This window comes from Phalangium opilio, unplaced genomic scaffold (assembly GCF_054372755.1).
Source record: "Phalangium opilio isolate 3A_F unplaced genomic scaffold, DU_Popi_V2 ptg000200l_1, whole genome shotgun sequence".
In the NCBI taxonomy this organism is placed as follows: Eukaryota; Metazoa; Arthropoda; class Arachnida; order Opiliones; family Phalangiidae; genus Phalangium; species Phalangium opilio.
Window position 1 is genome coordinate 220636 of NW_028324213.1, and position 12259 is coordinate 232894.

General features: G+C 35.7%; 1 protein-coding gene across 3 annotated transcripts; it reads left to right on the forward strand.

Annotated features, from left to right (window-relative positions):
• The first annotated feature begins 1827 nt into the window (after window positions 1-1827).
• On the forward strand, window positions 1828-10253 carry LOC149621749 (uncharacterized). 3 transcript variants are annotated; one of them, XM_089853615.1, is made up of 9 exons: window positions 1828-1991; window positions 2075-2166; window positions 6743-6980; window positions 7846-7934; window positions 8070-8942; window positions 9005-9068; window positions 9146-9326; window positions 9410-9521; window positions 10124-10253. In XM_089853615.1, exons 3-8 carry the CDS (start codon window positions 6743-6745, stop codon window positions 9513-9515), a joined length of 1551 nt encoding a protein of 516 aa, XP_089709741.1. In that variant the 5' UTR covers window positions 1828-1991; window positions 2075-2166; the 3' UTR covers window positions 9516-9521; window positions 10124-10253. The 3 variants fall into 3 exon arrangements, 1 of the variants encoding a protein (XP_089709741.1); XR_016375001.1 differs by lacking the exons at window positions 7846-7934; window positions 8070-8942; window positions 9005-9068; ... (1 more) ...; window positions 9410-9521; window positions 10124-10253 and adding exons at window positions 3853-4238; window positions 5200-6664 and having other exon boundaries at window positions 6743-6881; XR_016375000.1 differs by lacking the exons at window positions 7846-7934; window positions 8070-8942; window positions 9005-9068; ... (1 more) ...; window positions 9410-9521; window positions 10124-10253 and adding an exon at window positions 3853-6664 and having other exon boundaries at window positions 6743-6881.
• Window positions 10254-12259: the final 2006 nt, after the last annotated feature.

The window sequence follows — 12259 nt, forward strand, 5'->3', positions numbered from 1 at the left end:
TTTCCGCAAAATAACCCTAGTATGTTCTACATGAGGATTGGTTTTAAGAAAACACATGCTAAGATGTGTCAATTTTACTTGTTATCGGTATTTTTACATGAAGTCTGCATTTAAGACTTTACTGAAAATACCTGTTATTTAAAGGTGTTAACACTTCCCGTTTTTACGACCGGACCAACTTAAATTCCTTAAAAACGATTCATGCTTGTACTTTTAACACTAAGGCTTGTCGTTTCCGCAAAAAAGAATTAATCTTGTTTACAAAGATGTCCCTTATATATTCATTTTAAGAGATATTTCATTGATTTGTGGAAAGTCTTTTCGACCGGCACACAAATAGTAGCGTGACATAAACCTTTTAAAGGGAGGGTGAAGTGGGAAATATAGTTATTTTTTTCGATTTTTCTACTAGTTATAAGACCTATCTGCATAGTAAAACATCCAGGAAATACCTCTGAATGATTTTAAAAATAAAAATGTATGCAGATTTCATCAATAATTTTAAATAAGCCCCTCCGACCAATCGCGTAACGCTCTGCCTTTCAGTGAACAAAAGTTACGTGGCACGCTCTATTTCGAGCATTATTTTTGCACGAGATATGATAAATGTTGCGTGTAATGTAATAACCGTAGCACGCGACATTGAGCGCGTGACCTGGAAGTTTAGTTCGCTATATGCAGGATAGGCTCGAGAATAGGTCTTATAATTAGTAGAATCGATTAAAAATCACTTCATTTTCCTCTTCACCCTCCCTTTAAGGCCAGTGAAAGTCCCTGCTACCAGGGTGTACGATAACATCCCTCCTTCGAAGAATCTATACAAAAGCTCTTGCTAGGTGGTTCTTCGCTTCACAGGTGTGGGTTTTTAGGGGAAATCACGGAAGATCTTCGACGCAACTATAGAAGCGCTATTTCATCGTTACAAACCCCCACTAGGGTTGAGCAAGGAGTGAAGCCTAAGAAATCAGGAGGTTGTGGTGAAACGTATGAAATAGAGAATTTGTAAAAAATAACAAAATTAAAAAGTAGCATCGGAACAAGTTGAACAACAAACAAAATAAAAAAAATAAATATCGAAAACGGGAACATTCACTTAAACGTCATTTGACAATTTTAATTTTCTGTTCGTCTTACTTTTTCAAGAAATACCGATGACAACACAAGTTAAAATTTATTGTCCTTTGACTGTCTCGCCAACACCGAAACAATAAATTTCCCTTTTATATGTTTTCTTTATTACATTTCGCGAAAATGACGAATTAAATAGTTTTCTTATTTTTACTTTTGGGCGAAATTTGACGGAATAAATTTTGCTCTTATCCGGCAACAATTTCGAATAGTTGTGACTTTTGTTGTTGTTGTATAACGGGTATTAAAAGTTATTAAGGGTTTTACTTTTGGTATGATTGAAAGGGATTTGGGATCATGTGTATTATTTAAAAGCTTGAGTTTTTTCAGTTTTCCTTATGTCGAATCCTTCTAGTTCTGTATTTCTAAATAGTGGTAAAATATTGATTGTCTTTAAGTTTTTAATGAGGGAAAAAACAATATCCGAACCTTCAGCCATCTGAAAAAAAACACCTTATCGATTGTTTTTTAAGGCTTGGCCAATACAAGTCTTTTTTATTATATAATTTCAGTACAAGTTTTGACCTCCTACTAAGCTATACCTCTAACGCATAGGTAAATTCCTCTTTTTGGAGAGTTAAGGGGGGGGGCATTTGGTGTAGAAAGCTGGGTGTGGAATCACGTGGGAATGCTCTTCTGTATAAGCAAAGAAAAGCTGCCCAGTGCACAATCAAAGGGCAATCTTGCAGAAGGGTAAAGAGGAACTAGCCTAGTTTAGCAGTGTTCCGCGATCGGTCGTCACCCGCCGCAGTCCTTGAGACCTTGACTTAATTCTGGAAGTTGAAGAAGTTCTGTTTAGTCAAGAACAAACTGGGAAGTTTTATGAAGGAACCTGGTTGGAAACGTCTATAATTATTCAAAAGGTACCGGCATCCGAAAAATAATTATATCCAGAAATGTGATTTTATTATATATATACCGGTATATAATTTATTAAATATTCCAGTGTGCTCATATGGTATATTCTTCACGGTGGAATTTTCCCTTCAAGTCAACTTTATTTTCACCTAACTTCAATTCGCTTCAACGAATAGAAAGGTATGTCAGCACTTTAATTACAGCTCTTAAGTTAAATCAAAAATGTTCATAACCCCCATCAAAAGGAAATATTGTAGAAAAATTAATATGTTAATCTCGTTGTGTTTGGGGGAAATCGGAAACTTTGAAAAGTGGGATGTAGTATCAAATCTAGATTAAAGGGGTGAATTTCTCTCCAATAATTCCCATACATATTTATAAAAGAGTAAGTTAATTTCCCTTTGTGTTCGGCGGACTATTTTAAGGTGGGTTTAAGCGAGGGGACGGACATAAAAAGCGTACCAGTCCACCGGATTTGTAATGAATATTATTTTCCAATAATTCCCCTACATAATTGTAAAAGTTATCGAGTAAGTTAATGGGACCAATAAGGTGAAGTGCGTATCTCGTAGGATTTCGCGAGGCGTCGAGTTAAGGTTTTTTTCGCGCCATTTCATGATTGCGTTTTTGGCGGGAAATCCAGGATGAATACACTCCTCTGAAATTATTTTATTCTAATATGGGTTAAAGACCGACGACCGGCTTCCAGTAAAAAAGGAGCATCCAGAGTTGGAGACTAACAATGGGGCGACCTTGACGATTTTCTAGGAAAAGTTGGAAGGGTTCTTGCCGAGGGGTCGGACATATGGCATTTTTTGTTCGGAATTTTGAAAGTAATATAATGTAGGAGGGATTTTCATTTGTCAATTCTGTATTCTATAGGACGTATCTAAAGATTTCGGAATTTCAATGAAAATGTATGGGATTTTGGCTAGTGCCCGACCCCTCGGTTCTCGCTAACCGTTTCCCCTGCGGGAGACGAAAATTTAAGAATGGAAAGTTTTCCACACTCGGAGGGGAATTACGGGCTGGTCACTCTTTCTATAAGTTCTGCTTAGAGAGAGGTGCTTGGCCTCTCGAACCAACCCGCTAGGGATTATAATAGTGGAAAACTACCCTTTTTTTAGATTTTAGAGAGATAAACAGATTTTTTCTTTACGTTAGTTTTTGGGTTTTTTAGGTTTTAATTTTTTAAATTTTAGGTGTGAATTTTTAGTTTTTGAATATTAAATTTTTGGGGTTACATTAAATTATGTTTAAGTTATTTTACACGTGGTAGCCTATGTAAGAAAATTTCCCTCGGAAAGTTGCCTCTCTCTGATTGGATGAATTCAAATATTGGGCCGCCAAGTGCTTTTTTACGAGAAAGGGACGACTTGCACTAGCTAAAGCTAGAGATACGTACTTTCCCCTATTTTCTTCTGAAATCACTTTATTTTCCTTTTCACCCTCCCTTTAACGGAATTGGCAAATGAGATCATGCCATTGCCTCCTATATCTATCAAGGCCCGTTCATTGCGATATTTCTCCTTCTTAAAAGTGACATTTTAGTTCGCCAGAACTAAGGTATGACGTTTGCATACGTAGAACTGACAGTCTGACATTACTCTATGGGTTTTGGATTTTTTTTGGGTATTTTTGGTAAAACGCATGGGATTTGTAGGAATGCCCGACCCCTCGGGTTTAATTTACCGGTACGTTAGAGGCAAAGTGAAGTCTGGGTTCGATTTCATATTTATAAAAAGCCCTATTCATTAGCAAAAATTTACTAGCAAAATATTTATTTAGGATTTTATTTTAGACTTACTCGGAAAGTATTTAGTGACGTGGTCGATGAGAAATTATAGGATTTATATTAATTTTCAGATGTGGTTCACGTGTCCCATGAAAACCTGCTCCAATTTTACCACTAATCAATTCCAATCGTACTTTAAACATTGCTCCTATCATAAACATCTACCCTCAGTGAAATATTATTGTAGCTTACCATCATGTGAAAAAGTTTTTTATAAATTTGACACTTTTAAAACACACACTTACCGCTACCACAAGTCACTATTAAATTCCAAAACCACCTCGAATAACGATTCTAATATTTTGAATAAAACTCCACCCAATCATCCGGGATACAACTGCAATATTTGCAATTACCATTGCAGGCTCTTAAAAGACCTTTCCCTCCATTTCAAAGTACATGATCGGGATAAGGGACAAATATTTTCGTGTCCTGTAGTTGGGTGCATGCTTCGAAGGTATGCAAATCTGACTTCACTTAGATGCCACTTTAATCGAATGCATAAAATAGAGTATAAAGCAAAGCGTGAAACACTAACTGAAGTTGATGGTTTTTCTGCCCAAGATAGGCTCGATACGATAAATTTAGCAGAACAAGATAATGAAGTTCTTAATATGGCTGCCAATGTTCCAGAGTCTCACGCAGAATTAGATTATGAAAGAGAACACTTAGCTAATCATTCCAATTCTGAACCAGAATCGGATGATTTGTTTGCCACCAGCCTTGGCTTGTTTTACCTTAAACTTCAGGCCAAAAAGTTTTTACCAAATTCCACAATTCAGTTTGTAGCGGAAGAAATATCAAATTTAAATCAGCTAGAGAAATCCTGTTCAGCTAAAAAACTTGAAAGAGATCTAGAAAAAAAATGGAATCCCAAGGGATGTTATAGCTAAGGTCCTCAATAGCTACTCCGAAAGTTCCCTTATGGAGAAAACAAACGAGGATTTAAAAACTATACATTTGAGGAAAAAGTTTTACAAAAACAAAATGAATTATGTAGAACCAGTTCAGATATTGGTAGGACATGAAAAAGGTGATAAATGTTTCTATCACTACGTTAAAATAAGTGAAACGTTGACCGCTCTTCTGTCGAATGACGATGTTTCCAAACTTATAAATTTCCCTAAACCTACCTATGTTCATGGGAAAGACCAGATTTTAAAGGATATTGTACACGGGAAAGTTTTTAAAAAGTATTATATTGAAAATGAAAAAACCCTACACCTGTTAATATTCCAAGATGCTTTTGAAACAGTCAACCCACTGGGTTCTGCAAAAACATTACACAAAATAGTCGGAGTTTATTATACTCTAGTAAATATACCACCCGAGTTTAGGTCTACCGTAGATCATATGCAGTTAGTTCTTTTATGTAAAGACTCAAATTTTAAACTTTTTGGTTTTAATCGTTGTTTAAGGAGATTCGTTATGGACCTCAAGACCTTAGAATCAGATGGGTTTTTATTTAAAGGAGAAAAATATGTGGTGAGAGTAACTAGCCTCTTGGGAGATAACTTAGGTAATCACGAAATTGGTGGCTTTCAAAGAAACTTCACGAATGGGTATATTTGCCGTTTTTGTCACATTAAGGCTCAGGACATAAAAAATGGAAAAGTATTCTCTGAAAGGACAGCCGAATCTTACAAAAAAGACGTGAAAAAATTAAATTTGAACAAAGAGCTGATTTCTAGCCGCGGTATTCAAGTCGATTCGGTATTTAATGAACTTGAAAACTTTCATGTTTGCAATCCCGGCCTGGCCCCATGTTTAGCGCATGACCTATTCGAAGGTGTTGTGGCATACGACTTGTACCAGTTTTTGTCCTACTTTATTGTAGTAAAAAAATGGTTTTCTTGGAGTTACTACAACTGGAGAATATTGAAATTTTCGTATTTGGGGAAAGATATGGGAAACAAGCCGTGTGTGGCGAAAGGTCATTCTAAGAAACTAGTTGGCGATGCTTCCCAAATTTGGTGCCTTCTAAGACTTTTATCACTACTTTTCAAAGAGAAAATAAAAGATTATTCTGATCCTGTTTGGGGGTTATACTTGCTATTGAAAAAAGTAGTTGAAATCATAACATCTCCGAATATATCAAAAACCGAAGTAGTGGTACTAAAGCGCATGCTTTTGGAATATAAAATGGCTTTGGTGGAGCAGTTTCCTGAATATAAATTAAAAGCTAAGCACCATTATGTAATTGACCACTATCCGTCCCTTATTCTCCACTTTGGTCCTTTAATTCGCTTATGGACCCTTCGTTTCGAAAGCAAACATTCAGTGTATAAAAGATACGCTCAAAACACCAAAAACTTCATTAATATCACTAAAACTTTGTCAGAAAAACATCAACTTCAGCAGGCTTATTTTTTATCTGGAACACCCTTTCCGCCAATTATTGAGCTTACTAGAACTAAAGAATTTAATCACAATATTTTTGGTAACGAAATTCATCTCGCAAGTGTTAAATGGAATTTTAATAGAAAAAATACTGTGTTAGCGGACAAGTTGGGTTTTAAAGGCACATCCTATGAAAAAGGAAATTTTGTTATTTTTGAATCGGGAGAAGATTACATAGTTTTTGGTGAGATAATAACCATGATAGTTTATAAAAACTCCACCGTGATCGGCTATGTGTCCCTTTACAACTCAGCTTCATTACCTAATTTACATGTATATGAGTTGACTGAAATAGGGAAAAAGGTAGTAGTAGAGATTTCTGATCTCTCAGACTTTTATCCACTGCCAAGCTATCACGTTTATGGAAAAAGATTGATTTCGCTTAAGCACTCTGTTAATCATCCTATGGCTTGATTAAAACTAATGCAAAGTAAAGGACTGAAATAACTACTCCACCAATTCCCAAAAAGGGAAAAATCCATGGTACATTTAAACTAAAGTTATTTGTAGGCCAATTTTAAATGCCAAAGGTCTTATGCCGTACTTTTTGTTATTCATTAGATGACTGCAATTGAAGAATTCACCGAGGTAGACGAATTCGTCAAAAATTCTCTCCATAATTTGACATGGGATGAAGTAAAAGAAATTACGAAACTGCTGAAGGATATAGGCGGGGAAAAGGTCTGCGATTTAAAATATTTAACTGAAGATGATTTAAAACCATCGAGGCTAATGCCACTTCAAATAAGGAAACTTATATCAAATGCAAAACAAGCGGCAGGAAAAAACTTGAATGAAGGTATCTCTAAAAATTTGTATATTAAAAAAATATAGTCAGAATCAGTTTGATCATGAAATTTAAATCTTCGCATTGAGAAGAGACAGACCTGCTTGCTAACGGGTGGCCATTCTCGTTACCACAATGGTTTATACTCAATGTTTAAAGGGAAGATGAAGTTACGAAACGAGTTGCATTTATTTGATAAAAGGAGTTATTATAAAACGCACCGGAATATCCCCGTTTATTTTTAATAATTATTTAAAGTCCTCAATATTAAGCCTAAAAGAGCCTCCTCTATATTAATATTATCCTTTTCAAACGTGAAATTCTACCGCAAATTCTTTCGCGCACGACAGTTGGTTATATTCATGGGCGTCGCGTGCTTTTGAAATGATATGGCAAATGAAATCAAAAGGAAGAATTTGCGGTACAATATGCGGAAGCTCTTTTAGGCCTAATGTTGCAGACTTTAAAAAATAATTTGCAAATAACGGGAATGTTTCCTTAAGGGGGATAAGACGGCTGACGGACCCCCTTTATATATTGCCCTATAATGATTAGAAGATTAGGCTTAACATACATTAAGCCTAATAGGATAGGTTAGGTTTTGTTTGGTTAGGTTAGTATATAAAGGGGGTCCGTCAGCCGTCTTCTAGCCCCGGTAAGTTTTTTTATTAATGGCTTTGGATTTCTAATAGCTTCCTTTATCAAATAAAAGCAACTTGTTTCAATGCTTCACCATCCCTTTAAGGGTTTGCATGGGGGTAAACGATTAGAACGAAAACCCTACCCAAACAGCTCAAATTACTGACCATATAGTGCAAGTCAACATATACTTTTGTAGCATTTTTAATTTTAGTCTTTCTTTTTTGAAATATTTCAGATCCTGAAGTAACTATTTGCGCCGACGTTGGCCCTCTTGAAACGCAATGTTCCAGTGGTTCTAAACACAAGAGGAAATCTCTAGAACCAGTAAGTTGTAAATCTTATATAATTGTACAGTATTGGAAGTTGAAGAGTAAAATAATCGATTTTCTTCGATTTTTCTACTTGCAATAAAACCATGTTTGCTTGAATGTATAATTATAAATGTTTATTTCGTTTAAGTATGGAGGGATTCAACCATCCTGGTCTGATAAATACAAAGTGACCTCGGACATATTCACAAGACAAGTGCAGAATCACCTGGAAAAGGCAACCATATTGCCTGAAAACATTCGACATTTAGTCGTCCGTCAGCTTGTCGAGGCATCTTTGAAAAAATGTTTACGTCCATCGAGGAAGGACATGAGAAGTTTGGCACAAAGCTTTATGAAGAGCTTCCCAGGAAGAGTCTTGGACCAAGTTGATGGAGAAATAATACAGGATAAAAATGGTCATGATGGCTACGGAAGCTTGGTGATTCAATTATATAATAGACTAGAAAACTTATCCAGGGTTAACGAAAAAATAATGCCACGAGTTCGAGATGTTGATCCGGCTAAAAAGGGTCGTTTGAGCTTAGAACACAGTGAAGAGTATTATTTCAAGCCTGAGATCAATGAAGCTGACGAAGTCTCTTTAGAAAAGCTAAGGACTGAGCTAGTTAAAATGGCAATGGAAAATCATCCTTTGGAGGGTGTTTTAATGGAAAAATTTAAGCAAACGTATGCTCTGCAAAGAATGGAAATTAACGATGGCACAAATGTCGATGAATTGCTAAAAAAATGGCCGTATCTATTTGAATTTCACGGAGCCATGGCTCATGTACAAGAATTAGTTAGAAAAGACTTGGAAAAAAACTTTCATAATTTTTTTGAAAGAAGGAACAATAATTTTTGCAATTTTTTTGCTAAAAGCAAAAAGACTGTATGTGTAGAAGTGTTGTCCAATTTAAAGCTATGCCAAGAAAAAGACAACAATTTAGTGGCCGGGGCAGTTATCCTACTCATAATGGAACACTTTCATGAAAATGCTACGGACATATTTTTTCATTTTGAGGTAACTAAAAATGGTTAGTTCTGCCATCAGAAATTAACATTACCTCTTCTTATATTTTTTAGTCTGGAACTGATAAGAAAGAAATCGAGAAAAAAGTTCCTATTCATCCAGCTCTTATCATTTTGGGTGAAGTATATTTGAAAATTAACTTGTAAATCTGACCTTAATTTATGTCAATAATAACCTAAATCTGCTCTTTTTAGGTTCTAAAATGGGCACAGGAAAAGCTTCCCAGTTGATGGTGAGCATTGACAAGAAGATTATAAATGACCATCTACCTGGAAATGAGTTAATTTCAGCACTATGTTTCTATTTTAGCACGTTCTACGTGTTTAATATAAAATATCCACCGTCATGCATTGCAACATTTTTGTTTTTTCAAAGGTATGTACTTTCGATCATTTTTGTGAGTGCTTAAATATAGCATAATGGCGATTGTGATAAATCAATGAATATTTAATTTTCAGGTATTTGGCAAAAATAAGTACAAATAGTACAACCATTAAGACTGCAATTAATTCAAAACTCACTGGGTTAATGAACAAAGTATCTCACATCGATTGGACTGAATAACAATCTGTAAGTTAAATTTTCAATCCTAATTTTCTGGGAAAAAGAATTTCTATTATTTTAACACGGTTAAACAAAGACTAATGAAGTTTTAAAAAGGTTTTGGCTTCAAACCTAAATTTTTAAAAGTTTCAAAAATGTTTTACAAAAATGGCTTCAGTGTAGACTGATGCTGCGCTCGCGTGAGATTTTTTTTAAAGAGCATAAACTGCCCAAAGAAATTTTTTATCGGTTTATTTTAAGTCATATTTAAATTAACGGAAGACTTAGTTTTAACAAAGTAAATCGATTCAAAAATGGTTGCCTGGGAACTTCACGCTCCCTTTAGACGTAGTGCCATGCGGGTTGTTGAAGCGCGTGATTGCAAACTTACGCTACTGACGATTTTAGGCTGTAGTAAATCATTTATTAATTTCTAAATGAATTATCTAAAATTAGTCTTAAACGTTTTTTAAATAATTAAGTTTTAAATCGTGAAAACAAATCAGGAAAATGGAATCATTTAAATTAATACGAAGCTAAGGATCCCCACTTTCTTACAATGGCCTTCCAATAATTAGAAAATAGTACCTTTCCCTCCATAATAAACTTTTTATCGTTTGTCTTTTCAGAATTCCTTGGGCTCTTCTAAATAAACCAAATGTAGTCTTTTCAAAATAAAATGTCATGTTTCTTTAAATTACAATTTCATTATTGTAAACTGAAATTGTTCATTAAACCCAAAAGGCTTTGTTTAATTTATCTGTTAACTTGAATAGTTCAACTTTATATCTTTGGAATTTACAGCTTTGTGTGGAAATACCATGTTAGTTCATAACATTTAGAAAATTTAGTTAAGAAATTTACAGGGAATATATTTAAAATTCTAGTCAACTCTCTTAATGCATCTTTACCTGGACATAAGTATTTTTGTAGTATTTACAGAAGCTGTACTTATTTTATGCAGTTTAACACCTGACAATTTAATCTACTTTCTCAAGGGAGGTTTTACTGGAATATTTCACAGAATTTACGTTTTTGTACTGCTAAATAAAACAAGGGTTTTAATGCACTATAAACGGGACACCTTTTTGAAATTGCGTTTTGGTTCCTGTATAATCTACCAATATCCCTCATGATATTGTTACACGAGCCTATGCTATAGAATATACAAGTGTAGCACTTTCAAAAATTGCAGCTTGGTTCCTGTAAAATCTACCAATATCCCTCATGATATTGCTACACGAGCCTATGCTATAGAATATACAGATTTACGCCTATTAAAAAATTCAGTTTGGTTCCTGTAAAATCTACCAATATCCCTCATGATATTGTTACGTTTTTCATGCTGTAAAATCTACCAACATCCCTCATGATATTGTTATGTTTTTCATCCTGTAAAATCTACCAACATCCCTCATGATATTGTTACGTTTTTCATCCTGTAAAATCTACCAACATCCCTCATGATATTGTTATGTTTTTCATCCTGTAAAATCTACCAATATCCCTCATGATATTGTTACGTTTTTCATCCTGTAAAATCTACCAATATCCCTCATGATATTGTTACGTTTTTCATCCTGTAAAATCTACCAATATCCCTCACGATATTGTTACGTTTTTCATCCTGTAAAATATATCATTAGCCCTCATGATATTGTTACGTTTTCATCCTGTAAAATATATCATTAGCCCTCATGATATTGTTACATGAGCTAATGCTGTAGAATATACTGATTTTCAATGTTAATCTGAGAGGCACCGACCGGGTAAATATTACATGAAAATGGTATAATTAACATGCAAAATTTCTTGGCTATTTACATGTATCTCTTGTATTTTTAACTGGTTTTAAACGTGTGTTTTTAACTTGGTAAATTAGTTAAAACCACCAGTCTACAAATGCAGTTTTGGCAAACATAAAACCTGTTTTTATAACATGTTGCTACCTATATTTTAGAATTACGGAATATCCCGTTAATTTGACAAGAAATTCATGGAAACACCAGTTTCCATGAACTTCCTGTATTTTAAACTGGGTACTTTTCTCTCAGTGTACCTACAACAGGGCCATTAGAGCTGCTAAGAAAGACTCCTGGCGGACCTTCTGTGAGCAAGTCTCCAATGTCCCTGCCACGGCTAGGGTCATGAAGATCCTTGCGCACGATAACACACATCCACTTAATACTATTAAGTTGCAGGAGGGTGTGTACACTAAGTCTGGGGCTGAGACTCTCAAGCACATGCTGGGGTTCCATTTTGCTGAATCTACTTTAATTAAACAAACAAGACCTGACTATCTCTACCCTGTTCCGTCAGGGCGAAGAGGACTGGCTTGTAGCCACGCAGGTTGTTACGATTCCTAGGCTTCGTTGGGCTCTCAACTGTTTTGAGCCCTACAAGTCTCCAGGAGCCGATGGTGTCCTCCCTCTTCTTTTGCAGGCGGGCTCATCTCTCCGTTATGCACGATCTATAGACTTTGTATACCTTGTGACTGGAAGCGCTCTAAGGTCATCTTTATTCCTAAGCCTGGGAAATGTTGTTATCTCGAGGCGAAGGCATTCAGACCCAAATGCCTGACCTCCTCCTTCATCAAAATTCTAGAGTGGGTGTTGGCGATCCAGTGGCAGGCGAAGTGGGTGTTGGCGATCCGGTGGCAGGCGAAGTGGGTGTTGGCGATCCGGTGGCAGGCGAAGTGGGTGTTGGCGATCCGGTGGCAGGCGAAGTGGGTGTTGGCGATCCGGTGGCAGGCGCAGAGTGGGCTG

Excerpts from the sequence above, each read along its gene's own strand:
- LOC149621749 (XM_089853615.1), top strand. The coding sequence starts at position 6,743 with ATGACTGCAATTGAAGAATTCACCGAGGTAGACGAATTCGTCAAAAAT. Across the intron at positions 9,069-9,145 it reads TCCAGCTCTTATCATTTTGG|GTTCTAAAATGGGCACAGGA; the intron begins GTGAAGTATATT and ends TGCTCTTTTTAG. Across the intron at positions 9,327-9,409 it reads ACATTTTTGTTTTTTCAAAG|GTATTTGGCAAAAATAAGTA; the intron begins GTATGTACTTTC and ends TTTAATTTTCAG.